The sequence below is a fragment of the Rhyacophila brunnea genome, unplaced genomic scaffold, assembly GCF_057557595.1.
Source record: "Rhyacophila brunnea isolate RB1 unplaced genomic scaffold, BYU_Rbru_1.0 scaffold_3, whole genome shotgun sequence".
Lineage (NCBI taxonomy): Eukaryota > Metazoa > Arthropoda > Insecta > Trichoptera > Rhyacophilidae > Rhyacophila > Rhyacophila brunnea.
In genome coordinates this window covers 18367749-18383624 of record NW_028232965.1, presented here as the reverse complement: position 1 = coordinate 18383624, position 15876 = coordinate 18367749, and the positions used below count along the sequence as shown (strand labels likewise).

The 15876-nt window shown below is 31.6% G+C and overlaps 1 protein-coding gene across 2 annotated transcripts; it reads right to left on the bottom strand.

Annotated features, from left to right (window-relative positions):
* Window positions 1-806: 806 nt before the first annotated feature.
* Window positions 807-15876, bottom strand: Mlf (myeloid leukemia factor). Of its 2 annotated transcripts, XM_085951953.1 has the most exons (8): window positions 15706-15876; window positions 15238-15416; window positions 11274-11362; window positions 10835-10937; window positions 10305-10425; window positions 9547-9651; window positions 5485-5577; window positions 807-3084 (listed from the first exon to the last, which is right to left on the bottom strand). In XM_085951953.1, the coding sequence occupies exons 1-8, from the start codon at window positions 15756-15758 to the stop codon at window positions 2976-2978; spliced, it is 852 nt and encodes a 283-aa protein (XP_085808079.1). In that variant the 5' UTR covers window positions 15759-15876; the 3' UTR covers window positions 807-2975. The 2 variants fall into 2 exon arrangements, with proteins under 2 accessions (XP_085808079.1, XP_085808080.1); XM_085951954.1 differs by lacking the exon at window positions 5485-5577.

Here is a 15876-nt window from a genome sequence, read left to right as displayed (position 1 = left end):
GGTCATTCAATGTCACATGATTTTGGTAATTTTTTGACCCTTACCTCATTGTCAAAACAATTTATACCCCTACTTAAAATATGTAACCTGTGTGTCCCTCCACCCCATTAGTTAAAAATGATCAATTTCAGTTAACAGAATATTTTCTATAACCCCTTCACAAATCAGCACATTATATCACATACCTTCCTTTTTCGATTAGCTATTATTACATCATAATATGGACAACACTTAATGTTCAAAATCACAAGGGCACAGGTAAATTTACTTAATATTTATATGGAGGAATAATGAGAATACAGTATAACCTCGATATAACAGACAAACTATGCGGTCAAATGTGAAAATTGTTAAACATCCTGTTAATGTTATACATGTTTAAATCCAAGTGTCACCGCTTGCAGACAATGCTCTGCGCATGATAATCTAATAACATTTATTGACTATTCGTCAGATAACAAAATTCAACTACATATCCATTTTCGTAATTTTAGAAAGTAGATTATAAAAAATAGCAGACTTTAAAAGTACAAACACATGATTCTTTTTTAAAAGCAGGATTACCGAAAGCAAGCACGTCGTCATGGAACATTAGCATCACTCCACAACGGGTGTGTCTGGATACATCATCCGAAGACAAATAAACAGGATTTTGTTTGTGTTTTTATATAATGAACTTTCGGCTTAAACGGACACACCCCCGCATTAGTCCATTATATCGAGGTTCTACTGTATATAAATAAAAGAGTTATTTTTAAACAAATTAATGGGTGGGTGGGTTATTTATATTTAATAAAAAGCAGATGATTCATTGAAAACTTTTATTTTTTTAATTGTGGATGTAACAGATTATGATAACCTACCAAAAATAGCATTGAAAGTTAAACATAATATACTCAAATATTTTAGCGCTAAGCATATCACATCATCCAATTACCAAAATACAATCTGTTACTCTGACAATACGTCTTAAACTAGACAAGTACAACAATTAATTACAACACTATTGGTAGAGGCGAGACACTAAACTAAATAAATATTCTAATATTTTTAAATCAGTTCAAGTTGGTCATAATTTTCTTTTTCATAATATTGGAGTTAAGTTTCAAATTTAACAAGTAAAACAATGCAGGACATTGGTGGACAATCTACAGAGAACAATCGTTTCATTATTGAAAACTACCAACTTTATATTATAAACTTCAAGCCCAATTATCAGTGTCTCAGAAACAAGAAACGATTACAAGTAGACATCGTTTACAATATGAGTTTATTTCGGTAAATTTACTGATGAACAAATTAGAGTAACCGATATGTTTTATCATTTGAATTTAACAATACAAATTGACCAAATAATATTAAAAATAAGATATTGATTAGTTATACACTTTGCAACAGTCAAGGGAATAATATATAATATATATGTGTATGACTATCATTTTTGAAACAAAATCGGTAATAATTAGACCTGAACAAAGACTACTAAATATTATAATATGAGGGCCAATGATTTGGGATATTCCCAAACACCTCCAACGTAAATCTATACATAACCTGTCAGACGCATTCAATGATCGAACGGCATTTAAAAAAAACATTACCCACAAAACCACAATAAATCAACTGCAGTGAATCGTACAAACATATTTTTCAACATGTGAGAATTAAAAATGTGCAAATTGTCGATGCCATTGAATAAACATTATATCTTATTGTCTGCGAATACCTTTTCTGTATTTATTAAAATTGATAAGGAAAATCAAATTCCTTTAATTTATTATGAGACTTCACATTTATTTGGCTACAAGATATGATAAAAACTTTATCTTAAGAGCTGATAATCAATCATCTGTCTGCATCGTGGAGAATTAATCAGTATTCAACAATTTACGAGCATTTGAAAAGTAGAACGTACATATCAGAATTTAATATTACGTCCATGTAAATTAAGATATAATGCTGGTGAAGGTTATGCAGATAATATAGTAGACAGGAAAGATATATATTATTAACTAATTTAAAAAAAAAATCTTAATCAGATTTCCTTTTTAGCACTTCGTTACATCCAAGCTAACTTTATTCTAAAATAATCAGGAATATCGAATTAAAACTATCATTATGAGAAAGACATAAAAAACATAACAAAAGATAAACTCATCCGGTAATTAATTTTATGTGAAGATTAAAGGATTCGCTAATTTACTTTTACATGTACCTAATTATAAAATTGGGTATGGATTTTCAAAGATCTCCGGCTACATTGCCATTAATCAAGCGAGTCAGGATCCATTTATAACCTCAAACAAAAGACAATTGACGTGAGATTAATCCACTTTATCATTTCAGTTCTTGAATAATAGGGTGCTATCGTAATTTAAAAAAAAAACACAAATTGAAACTGGGATATTGTGCCAGTTAAGATATTATAACTGAAGTGTTATCTTAATGTTATTAAAATACGATGTAACACATAAAAAGATATTGAAATTGGAAAATGTCATTGATATTTTTGTTTTTATAATGCCAATCGACACCCGCTTACCGTTTAAATATTGTTTCATGAATGAATTATAAACAAATCAAAAGTTTTGTATAAACTTAAACACAGGCAAATGATCAGAAAAAGAAAAAAAATAATATGATAAATTTCCTATCCGCTACGAATAACAAAAATGAGATTATACCCCGAGCACACCCAAAACTAAATAACTTAATAATTTAATGTCATTAGTGTTATGTCTAACATCAAATAAAATAGAAAATTGTACATGAAAATATTTAACCGCAGAATTTGACAGTCGCATCATATTAAAAGCCATATTGTCCGATATCAAAGTCAACAGTCGAGTTGAAATTTATATAGACAAAATTTTGTTTCATGGTTTCTTACAAAACTAGATTGACACAATATAATCAATCACAATATTCTCAATAGTTTAGTTACACAGCCATGTATAATGGGTGTAGAAGGATATTTAGTAATCGGAAGTATTGTGATGAGATTTGTGTCCTCTCTGTTTAGACCTTTGCGGATGCAGTGAACTGTATGTGTGACGAACTCCTGTTCCCGCTCCAGCTCCCGCACTGAAAAAATTTATATTACAAAATCAATTCAACGTCCACTATAATATGCATATCATGCTAGAAAATAATTTTAAAATAGAGTCTGACATTACAATACAAAATTGTCTGATAAATGATGTGAATTGATTTGCTTTTCAATATCACCAATAAAATCATAATCATAAATAAAATAAAGATAATAATATGTCCATGACCCAATTGCAAGACTTAACAAACAATAAATTTTTAAAGACCCAAGGCATCTAGGTAAATAAGCAACAAATCTTATTAGCTGAAATTTAACACACTCTAAAATAAATGAAATTAAAATATGTACATAAATAAATGAAGAGGGTCGAAACTTATGTCTTATGTAAAACAAAAGGTTTGTATGTTCAAAAATATTGGCAATACAGAATATTTCAGACTCAATCACAAAATTGGTACACATGTAGGCATATGAATATTATTGGAATTTAATAATCATTAATATGATTCATTAAAACGCATTTTGACTTGAAACTCTTAGGGTTAACTAGCACATTTATTATATAAGTGCAAGACTGGATTGAGAGAATTTGGAGCCCTCAAAAAATTAGAACATAATTCATCATTGAAACTAGAAAAATGTGTAACTCTATTTTAATCAAAAATTGACTTTGAATTCTGTTAATATCAACCCGTCCTGCAAATGATGTGGTTCCAAAAAAATTGTATCATCGTTAAATCATGGATGATTTAATTTTAACTCCATAACCATATGTTAATTTGTATACAAAACCATAATGTTTATTGTCTCTCCTGTGAAATAGCATTTTTGGAGTTACACTTTTTCCTAGTTTTAATGACGATATGTGTCTACCAGGACCATATATCTTCTTGGAATAAAATAATATACATATTGGTTTTTTTCCATCTACCCGTTTGCGGAAAGCCTAATGAAATATTATTTTCTTAATCCAATAGCAAATATTCAAACAGCATATAAATATCACAAGACAAGCATATATGTTGTAGCTTCAATGCAATATATTTTATATAAGTGTCTAATTTCAAAAACCAGTGGTCGATGGTCAAAATTGATCAAAAAATATCTATATATTCTATGTCCAATTTTACACAAGATGTAATAATCTATGAATTCTAAAATGTGCCAAAATTTATAATAAAACTTAACGATTTATAGAAACAGATTATTTGAAGTGTTATATTATGTCCAATTTTATTTTTCATATATTTATTGCAAAGTTCATCCATCAATTTGAAAATAAAATACAATAGAAAACAGAAACTAATGTTAAATGCAACGATTGATGCTCAAAAACGATATTTATCATTATTGGTTTTAAACACGAAATTGGTTTTTGTAATTAAACGTGTCATTGCGTTTGTTTATATTTTTTTTCGTTTATATCGAACTATCGATGAGAATTATAGCATCATGCAGGTTAAAGATCACACATAGCAAAATGCAAATAGAGAAATAAAACTCACAACCACTATGTTGATTAATAGTATCGTCTCCTCCTGTTATATAATCTGGAACTTTTATTTTACGTCATAATTTACAAACTTTCAGTAAGAATTTTCATTACATAGGTATATAAAATCTATAATTCTCTTACGTTCATATTTAAGATGAATAAGGCGGGCACCTATTTTTGCAACGGAATGTCCATAATTTTATAGAATGGAAACGATATATAATTTTACGAATAACTATTTTTTTTTTTTGATCAAGCAGAATCTAATATTCTTATATTATATATATTGCTTCTCCAAGTAAAATTACATCACACGATTAATTCTGCCATGTACTTAAATACTGACTAGCTTACCCAATACATTTTAAAAATTTCTTAAAAATTTAATATAAAATCATTTTCTCGTTTTTTGTTTTAAACACACTCAAATAGGGTTGGGGGCATACGTTAGGAGCTTCTCGTGTAGCTGCTTTATGTAAGAATCATCTCATATAAAAAATGCCACGGTCCGACCGAGAGTTGACTTTACTATAATATGAATTCTAATATTTTTCTTAATTTACAAAATTCTCAAAATTTAACAAACGGTCACCGACCCAAACTTTCATTTCATTGTCGGGTTTTTAGGATACATTTTATACTGCTGTATACATTTACATGAAGCGCATTGACCGGTGACTGTTGGCATGACGTTTTGACTAATATTTCATGTGCAGTGAAAAAAAAATTAAGATTAAAAATAAACATATAGACAGTGTTAGCAAATATTCTTTGTCAATAGAAGTAGATACAATTAATTATTGAAATAACAGTGCCCTCTGTCACAGTGCAGATGTGTGGAAACAATCACCAATGGTCTCGATCAATATTGTACACATGCTCGATTTGAGGGTTACCGGTTATTGTAACTTGTTAGTGGGGGCTGAAAGGCGCTCACCTGGCTGAGGATCCTGAAGTGAGAGCGAGGGCGCCGGAGGAGAGCGGGCGGTACCCCCGACGGGGGGCTATATTACTTCTCGATTGCGCTCGCCTACAGCAAAACATTTATACAACACCCGCATCACACTAAACTACCATATAATAGATATGCATGAAAGCACTAACTAAATACCACAACAATGCATAATATAATTACAAAATATTATACATAAAAATAGTATGCATTCATAATAACAGATAAAGGAAGTCAAAAACTTTAATAAGACCATTGTACAAAAAATATATGTAAAATTCCAATAAGAAAACAGTAGAACCTCGGTTATTCAGGTTTCACTATAATCGATGGTTAAACCAAAGAATATTTTATGAAAAAACATTTAGGTACTCTACAAGTAAACACATCCTTTTCGATTTTCCAGATGTCTCATTATCTGGACTACCTTCATCCCTGATTAGTCATCATAATCAAGGTTCTACTGTAATTAAAAGAGGTGCTAAATATCAGTAGCGAAGGGTGGAGGTAGGCTGTTAAGATCCGCCATAAATAGTGCACATTAAACTTTGTTAGTCATACGTATTTGTTTTTACTGAACTAATACTACGAATTGCAGATAGTGTTGGTTAGTTTTTCAAATTCAATTAAACCCTTGCATAAACAAAGGCATAATAGGTAATAGTCACAAAATACTCAAATATCTATAAAATATCTAAAATTATGCAATTAAATCATACATAACTTTGGATATTTTATAGATAGAAGAATATTTTTTATCTATTATAGTTTGGTTTAGGCTGAGTTTAATGCATTTCAAAAAATAACCAACAATATATGTAATATGTATTCTTAATTCAACGAAAACAAATAAGAATGAACGAAAAAATGTGCACAATTTTATCGTATCGCCCAAAATATATCATAACGATTATGGTTTGGTTTTCGCAGGGTTTAATTGAATTTTAAAAACTAACCAACACCATTCGTAAATTGTAGTCTTATTTTAATGAAAACAAATACATATGACTGACAAAGATTAATGTGCATTATTTATGGCGGATCTTAACAGCCTACCTCTACCCTTCGCCACTGACGATAATATAGACGATATTCACAAAAGCAATATCAAGATTTAAGCAGCTATAACTTCTGTGAAGATTTTGTACGTTTTTTGAGGATAGAAGTCATCGCAGCTCAATCAAATACACATGTTGTTTTCTTTTTCAAACAATATGTACAAGTGAATACAGTGGGTTAAACAAATGGCTGACATCCAATCCTCATAAATAACCATTTTGAAATGGAAATTGTGATATAATATAAAATAGATGGCTTTTTATTTCTATGGATGACTACAGTATGTATTGCAATAATGTCTCCATGGTAATACATTTTCCTCATCGCTAGACCTTCAGAATGTTTCCTCCTGCGTCCATCTAAAACTTTTTATATGTGTGGGCCAGTGATTCCCAACCGGGTACCTTGATATCCCGATGTTCTCCGATAATTTGAAAAAGATTGAATAACATTCAAACTTATCTGTAGGAATTCCGTAAAAAATAAATTATGTGAGGCGCCGAGTCGCTAAACTGGCTCCTGGCGATTTTTCGATAAAATGAGTTTTGAATGTACTTAGATGCTCTATCGATAGATCTATCGACTTTTCCAGTTGAGAGTTTCAAATTCCTCCCAATTTCATCAAAAAATTAAAATGAATATTGACGTGAGTCGCCAAGCGCGCTCTTTGAAAAAATATGGAGTCGCTAAATTGTCTCTTCTTAACCGACCAATCAGACGCCGCCATTCAAATACTGATTTCAAACGTACGGTAAAATCTCTATACAACCGCGTCAAACCGTTCGCGTCTGTGCAGTGAGAAAGCCTTGATTTTGCTTCGTCTATTTGATTGTTTTTACTAATTAATAATGGATGTTTCATTAGTAAGTGTAACGGAATCTCTACCAGGAGAATCAAGGAAGCGTTTAAGAAATCCAGCTGGCTGGAAATGTAACGTGTTACGCCAAGAAAGGTATTTAAAATTTGACATTCCTAACATTAATTTTTGCTATAGATGTTTCAATAATCCAGTGGTGTTTCATAATACTTATTATTTTTTGTTTCGTACGCTTTTTTTAAATTATGCCGTAGATACATAATATTGTATATTTAGCGTGATGTAATTATTATGAGATCTATAAGTACAGATTTTTAACATATTTTGCTTGTTTCAAAAAAATAATATTGGGACCTTTAATAATTGGACATTATTTTTTAATCACTTGATGACTTATAATAAATTGATTTAAGATAACCGCCATAAATCTCATTATATATATAACATATTTTGCTTGTTTCAAAAAATAATATTGGGACCTTTAATAATTGGACATTATTTTTTAATCACTTGATGACTTATAATAAATTGATTTAAGATAACCGCCATAAATCTCATTATATATATTTACATAATATCTAAGTATAGTCATTATTTTATACTTTTGTATATATATTTTATTAACCTCTATCTTTACTTTTTATTTTCAAAGTTATTAATTATTGTATTTTTTTGCAGATATTCATTTTGCAGATATTCATCTAAAAAATTGCCCGAGTATCCTCAGTGTAATCATGACACTAGGAACTTCAAGGGCAGTTCATTAAATGGAACTGATATTAGACATTTCCATACTGCATTTTATGGAAAGGCAGTGAAACTTGCTCAAGATACATTTATAGTGAAGTATTGTAAAGGAGTTTCAGTGATGTCACACAGTGGGGCTGAAAGAAAAAAATCTTTTTAATTTTATAGTGACCTACCTACTTTTAATTCCTCTCTCCACCTTGGAACAACTAGATCATCAATGATTATGCTTTATATGTATGTGTTATTGGGACCATCACTTATTCACATATTTGGTATACTTGCGTTATTTCTTGCTCGCTTCTCATTAATAAACACGATTCTTTATTTTGAAAAAATGTTTTTTTTCTATGTACATACATACATACCTACCGCTATAAATGCTAAAAAGATGCAATGTAAAAAAGGATTTACCGTGTAGTAGGTAAGTATGGTGAGAAAATATTTGTTTGGCAAAATAAATTCTAAAATATCTATATTAATTGAAATAAATACGGCCCGCTACTGAACAGTCATTTCCGGCCGACCTTATTCCATAAGTGCGAAACTCGACTCTATTGACATGTAACGTCAAAGTGTGAGTCACAAATTTGGCCCCTTGTGACAGCGAGTGATGCAAGTGCGCTCTCCGGACAATTAAAATGCATTTATTTGGAATATTGGCGCATATAAATTGAATTTGACGTTTTAATTTACTATTCTATATAAACCGGAAACTAGAAAATAACTTAAATTACACTTAAAGTTATCACACTGCCCATAACAGTTTTTCGTGATTTACTCAAAACTCAAAAAACCCCCAGGAGCCAGTTTAGCGACTCGGCGCCTCATGTGACCTATTATAAAGCAACAAAGTATTTTAAAAGTTTATTTTGGTTATATATTCGCATAATTGAACAATTTTATAACAAAACAGTTGTATTCAAAATCGTTCATATAATATATTATATTTATGCAAAGTTTCTTTGTAACTATGAAGTAAGCGAGACATAATATGTAGACATGTTCTGTCATTTTTTTCAATCCTGTAGATGTGTCAGCATGTACAGGGGTCCTCCAACCAAAAAAGGTTAGGAATCACTAAATTAGACAAAAGTTCAATGGTTTGCAGGGAAATAATATTTAGTAAATAGGTATGTACATACACCAACAGTATACATATTATAATAAAATTAAATAATAGTTTATAAAATTTTAATATACATCCACTAGGTACTAAAATAATAAGATTTCTCATTTTGAGGTTTAAAAATATTAATGGGAAAACAAGGGAGAAAGTAGAGAGTAAAAAGATAATTTATATTTTAACCAATAATTACTTTAAGTGGAATGTATCCCTTTCACTACGTACCTAACAATTACTACATAATACTATTATGGGAATACCTCAAGCAGAAACCATTATAAGATTTGGTAAATTTTACCTGTTAGGGGTCGGAGGTGCTGTCAAAGCCAACAGTGGAGCGCTGCGTGGTAAGATTTGTGCATTGGTAGCGTTTCTATGTGCCCTCGAACGCTCGTCGAACTCTCTAAAATGTCAATATTAATTAATATGGATGCAGTCGCCGGGCAGTGAAGAAAGCAGTAGGGCAGACTGTCCGCCTCTAATTGAGAAAGTCCACAAAAGGGCGGGTGGTGAGGTGTGTAATTCACAATGGGTTAACAAAGCATTGCTCAAACCAAACAAAAATCAGACGCTCTTGCAGTACATTTTGGTTTTGTAGTAATGAAATGTTTGCCTTTCGTTATCTAGAAAAGTACATTGACATCATCTTTTTTTACATTCCTATCTGGAAAGTAATCATGTAGAATCGATAGGTGAAAAATATACAGCAATAGAAACATTTCTAGCGAAATTCGCACTTTTGTGCTGAGATATTTTTACCAGGATTACTCAAGGAAAAAGCACCTTGCATCAGTGTTTAGCGTAAAACAAGTTTTTTATACAATGCATTATTATATGAACGGCCATAGAAAATAGCAAATATGTCCATTGTCTGTAGTATAACAAAATGTCATTTCAGGCTGCAAATCTGTTTATACAGCGCAAAGGTATAAAATATTAATAACACTTAAAAGCCTCCTGAAATTGAGATCAAATTCTATAACAAACAAAAAGTCTATTTGAATCCTCCTGGATAGTAAAAATTTGCCAATCATAAAATCAATAAAAAAGAATCACCTGTTAAACTCATCGGCTTCCTCTTCCTCAATATTGATAAATTCCTGCCTCTCTTCCAGGTCACCCGATCGAACATTCTGTTCCCGCTCGATTAAATGCGCACGGTCATGAATGTGGTGACCTATATATAAACACAGCATTACAAAACTAGAAGACAAGGAAAAATGATAATATATTGTAATATTTTACTTTGCTCCATATTGCATGTCATCTCAACATGTTCAACTGCGGATTTGTTTTTTTACATAATAAAACTTCCATTCTTACAAGTAAAAAATGATAAATCCCAAAACTGTGTTGACGATCTGGTTAGACTTTGGACGACAAATACTAAGTGAGAGTTTTCTATATACCATTCCTCCACCTAAAACTTGCTGTAAGATCATCGCATCATTGGCTGATTGATCGTGATCAGTAGCATATGTGTTTAATACTTTTTTTTAGGATAACTATTGGGTAAAAAAAATATTATTTATAAAATTTAATGTTATTAACATAAGGTTTTACTAAAGCATAGCAACATAGCATACCAATAGACATTTTCTTGGTGCCAGTACGAGAGTCTTGAACTGTCCTTCGAGTTTCTTTGACTCCGTCAGGGCCTAGTTGTGTGCTGCTTGTAGAGCTATATACCTGTCGGTACAAAAACAAAATGATTAGGGAAATGACTGGCGTAAGTTTTTCACCGTTGATAAATATTATTATATGGTTAATTTAACAAGAGGAATAAGAGTCCGACTCGTGATTTATGGTATTTTATAAAATACATAATAATATGTATATGGTTTTTTATTTAATCGGTAAGTATGTCTACAAACCTTAAATGTAAATAATTTGAAAGTTGGACTTTTTTTTTTAAATTGGTCAGATTCTCTTAGATGACTCGCATTAAAATAAAATCAATGTGTTACTTAAATTGATGTGTTGTATTTATTATGTAAGGGTTATAATAAAATTAATTTCACAAACCAAAGGTCTGCCATCTGGACCATTCGAAGTGACCAAAACGCTGCTGTATGAATTTCCCATTCCATTCATAAATCCATTATGAAGGCCACCTAAAATGAATGAATAAATCAACATAAAAAGAAATACAAAAAAATTTACACATGATACAATATTCAAATTTAAAAAATGATAAAGAGTTTATAACCTCTGTCAATTTCTCCAAAATATTCTATATTACATTATGTAACTTATATAAAGTCTGAGACTTCTTTACTTGAGACTGTACAGATACAATACATGATTATATCCAACTGGCGACAACTCGACATTCAAATATAATTTAGCATAAAAAGGATCTCGGCGTCGTTAGCACGTTCATTTAAATCGATTTTTTCGCAAAAATCACTAATCATCGGAGATTTTATTTCAAGAAACATTATTATTATTTTTGATATTGTCGGCCACTGATCATTATTATTTCATAAACACCTGCAAGATATACGCCGATCAGAAAACAGGGCTGTCATAAGAATTAATATTTTTAAAATGTTAATTTCATCATAGTTTTTAATCAAACCTCTGCAAGTACATACTGATAACTTGGGTGGATTTCGTAGCAAACATACTATTGATTGGTTATAATAATGATACGGGTATATTATTATTATAACCCAATTCAAATTGAACATAGGTTGATACTCAAATACTATTATAGTATGTTTATGATTTCGAGAAAATAATACGATGGTATATAATCCATATCAATTATTTGAAAACATTACATTCGCATGTAAGTACATATATAGTGTAAAGATCAGATAATTGTTTACTTTGCAAGATAACATCAAAATGTGTATATATTTATCTAAATGACGAATGACATTCATGAGTGACATTCATGAGTGAGCATGGCTGAAAGCTTGGAAATGTGTTTTTTTCTATTTCAAAATCTTTTAATTGTGTATTATTTTATTACAGATTCAAGGCCAACTTCATATAACTAATAAAAAATACTGTTTGTTAATCAGAAAGGCCGGCAAATATGGCCGACAATGCGTGATACACAAAATTACAAACACATTCGAAGTTTGCCGCACACGTACAGACCACGTGATATTTGTTTACGCATAATCGTCGCTTTTCAAAATGGCGAATTTGATTGCCAGATTTTACTGCGATGAATCAGTATGTTCCTTCTTGTCTTTTTTTATTCGTAGGTTTGTGTACTATGTACACCGAGAAATTTCCATTTATAAAATCGGAAACGATTTTTTACAGAAGAGTTTTGGAATATAATGCAACCAAAACTGGAAAAAATTCTATCATGGGTGTTGACTTCCTGAATTAGATAACCCCAGGTCCATGCCACTACGTGAACCACAGTGGATATTAAGCCATATCCACACTGGCAACAAGTTGCTGGCAACCTCATTAAATTGTACGATACTTACCATAATTGCTTAAGAAATTTTACGATAATTATCATAATTATCGTAAAATCTAACGAGGTTGCCAGCAACTTGTTGCCAGTGTTGACCCGGCATTAGATGCACAAAAATTTAAATATATATTATAAATAAAAATTTAAAATTATAAATATTTATGATTTATGTCTTCGACAGCCCTGATGAAATTAATATGAGTCGATCGAGTCGTCGAGCAAGTTTATTGACATAAACAACTTTGACGCGACCTTTTTATATTAACTAGTAGACCAGATATTATGGACCACATGTAAAAAAATCATATTTTCAATTCTCAAGGCCAATTCTGTAAAACGTCCCCTTAACACGTTGATCGCCATGGGGGTCACCGGTGACCGGCATTGGATTACGTTCAGGGGGCCATGGGGGTCACCGGTGACCGGCAATGAAGACCTGCCTTAGAGTTGTTCTACAGCGCCGGCGGGCACGCTCGCAGTGCATTTTTCGATACGCGGTGACCGGCATGGCCCTTCTGTATATTACTGCCACTTGGCCTGAAAATATGTCTTCCCAGTCACAAAATATAGGCTCACTAATGTAAAGAATGTACATAATGAAAAAAAAAGTTTTCCTTTTAAATTTTAAATGTGTTTTTATTGATATAAAAATAAAAATTAAATAGATTATAAAAATGTAAGTTATAAAAAATATGTAAATAATAAAAAAATAGAATAACAAAAATGATTATAAGGTATGTATACGTATATTTCCAGTTTATGTGTATCCAGGTATTATACTACCCAATTTGAAAACTTTTATTCCGTATTTGTGCCTTTTCTGTTTATTATACTATCTAAATCTAAATATAATTCGACCGCGAAATGGCACCATGCTCTCGTCAACACATATGGACAGGTGACTGGTGAAATGGCCGGCACGGCGCAATAGAATAAATTAACTTGTTTGCGCCGCGACGGACACATGTGGCCGGCACATCATAAAAACCAATATTTACGTAGAAAAGTCATCAAAATGAAAAAAAAAACATTATATTCTTTCATAACCTATCAAATAATACATTAAAAACAAATAATCATTTTTTAACTATTTTATGTAAAACTAGTTGGCGATCAATGTGTTAAGGATTTTCACATGTATGTCATATCACTTGTTTCTTGTCTTGACATGTAAAACTGACCTGACATCAGTGATGCCAATTATTGATTGATTAACCATACTGCTTTGGATATCGATATATTCGACCTGCATGAGGTGAATACAGATGATTTAGGTGTAAAAAATCTTAATTAACTCACTCAACAGACTTCTTTGATTAGGCATCTATTCTCCATGTCTCTAAAATGTCGACTCTGTGGAGGCCGATATGATCTTCATAGGATCGAACATGTCTATATTGTGTCATGTAAACAGCGATTAGAATATCGATTGAAATGTATATACTTTTGACAATTGTAATTATTTTTCAAAGAAAATGTGTTGTAATGTTATTACACCCACGGTGGCCGCGTGGCTTAAGCGCTGGACTATCACGCCGTGGGTCTCAGGTTCGAATCCTGGGTCTGACAAGAACACATATTGTTTTTCAATTTGTGTGTGAGTCAGGGTATGGACCTAATAGGTTGAGCAAGTGGCTGACATCCATTTCTCGTAAAAAAAACAAAAATCTGTTAATACAACTCTCTACTTTGTGGAGGCCCATATGATCCTATTAGGATCGGACATGGTCGAAAAAAAAAAAAAAATGTTTTAGAGACACTAGACAATTTTTTTATTTTACTCAATACAATATTTTACCTAATATAACAAGTATATAAGACCAGTAGCGTATGGAGTCATATATGCTGTAGATAGGTAGACGGGGACAGAAATGCTTGATAAAATTCTCAGTAAGGCTACCAAATTTAAACACAATTATTATGTAAAATCATCAGTAGCCTCATGATGAGTACCTCCGCTACATTCGAATTTATGCACACAATTTGAATATTGCGTCGAGCGGTAAAACATATACATGTAGTTAGTACCTATGTAATAGTATGTTTTCTAATAATATAAAGCATTTATTGTGACTGGATTGATAAATTTTATTTAATTCTTTTGTGTTTTGTCAAATAATAATAGGCAGGTACTTAGCTTTCTTTATAAGACAGCTAACGTTCCGCCAACACAATATCATACTCACGGTGTTGTCGTATACTAAAATTACTAAATGAGAAATGTATATAGTAGTTATGATATTCGGTGATCATGGGTTTCTAAAATTCAAACATTAAAAGGGATACCACCACGCAGTGTAAGCGATCTCACTAGCGCTGCCATTGAGTTTCATCTTGTAAACGTGTAGGTAATGCTGAGTGGAGAGTGACCTGAGAATCTGGTTAGTGCTTATTTAAATTTTAAGAATAGCTGTCGAGACGTGGAAGAGAACAGAGTATATCAATATCCGCAACACTCATTTCCTGCATGGGCCGCAAATAATTCGAAAATGGATATATTGGCCCTGCCAATAAGAAGTTGTGCATCACTGCGTCTTTTCTCACCTGGCATTAATCTATTCATGTTCATTTGTGGCATAAAGGGCATCATTGAAGTGTGGGGATGATGTGATCCCATTATTGATAGTGGTCCCCCCATATCGGGCATCATTCCCATTCCAAAAGGGCTGGCGAAAAGAGAATTCATCATTTGATTCACATGTCTCATCTGTCGCATATGAGATCTGAAAAATAAGGAAAAATGTTGTATTCAAAGAAGGATGAATGTAATCGACGCGATGTTCTCGTGGAGATACAATTTAAATAGGTATATTCGTCGATCCGCTTTAAAAGAATGTGAAGAAATAAAGCTTCATCAACATAAACTGGCTTATGGTAAAAATTCGAAACTATTCAAATCACCAAAAGAGGTACAAAATCAATCTAAACATCGGAGAAAGTTATCGCCTCGCGCCATTAACAAACGTCAGTTTACAAAATACTATATCAAAAAGATCAAATAACATGACTAACCCATAGAACGGATCATCGTCAAAATCTCCAACAGCTGCTCCAAATAGAGACATTTTGCAAGGTTCACAAATAATGTCCACTAAGCAGACTGCAGGTTTGCAATATTTATCATCAAAAACGGGGACGAACGAATAAAAACACGGAACAATTCTTATAGAATGAACCAGAAGT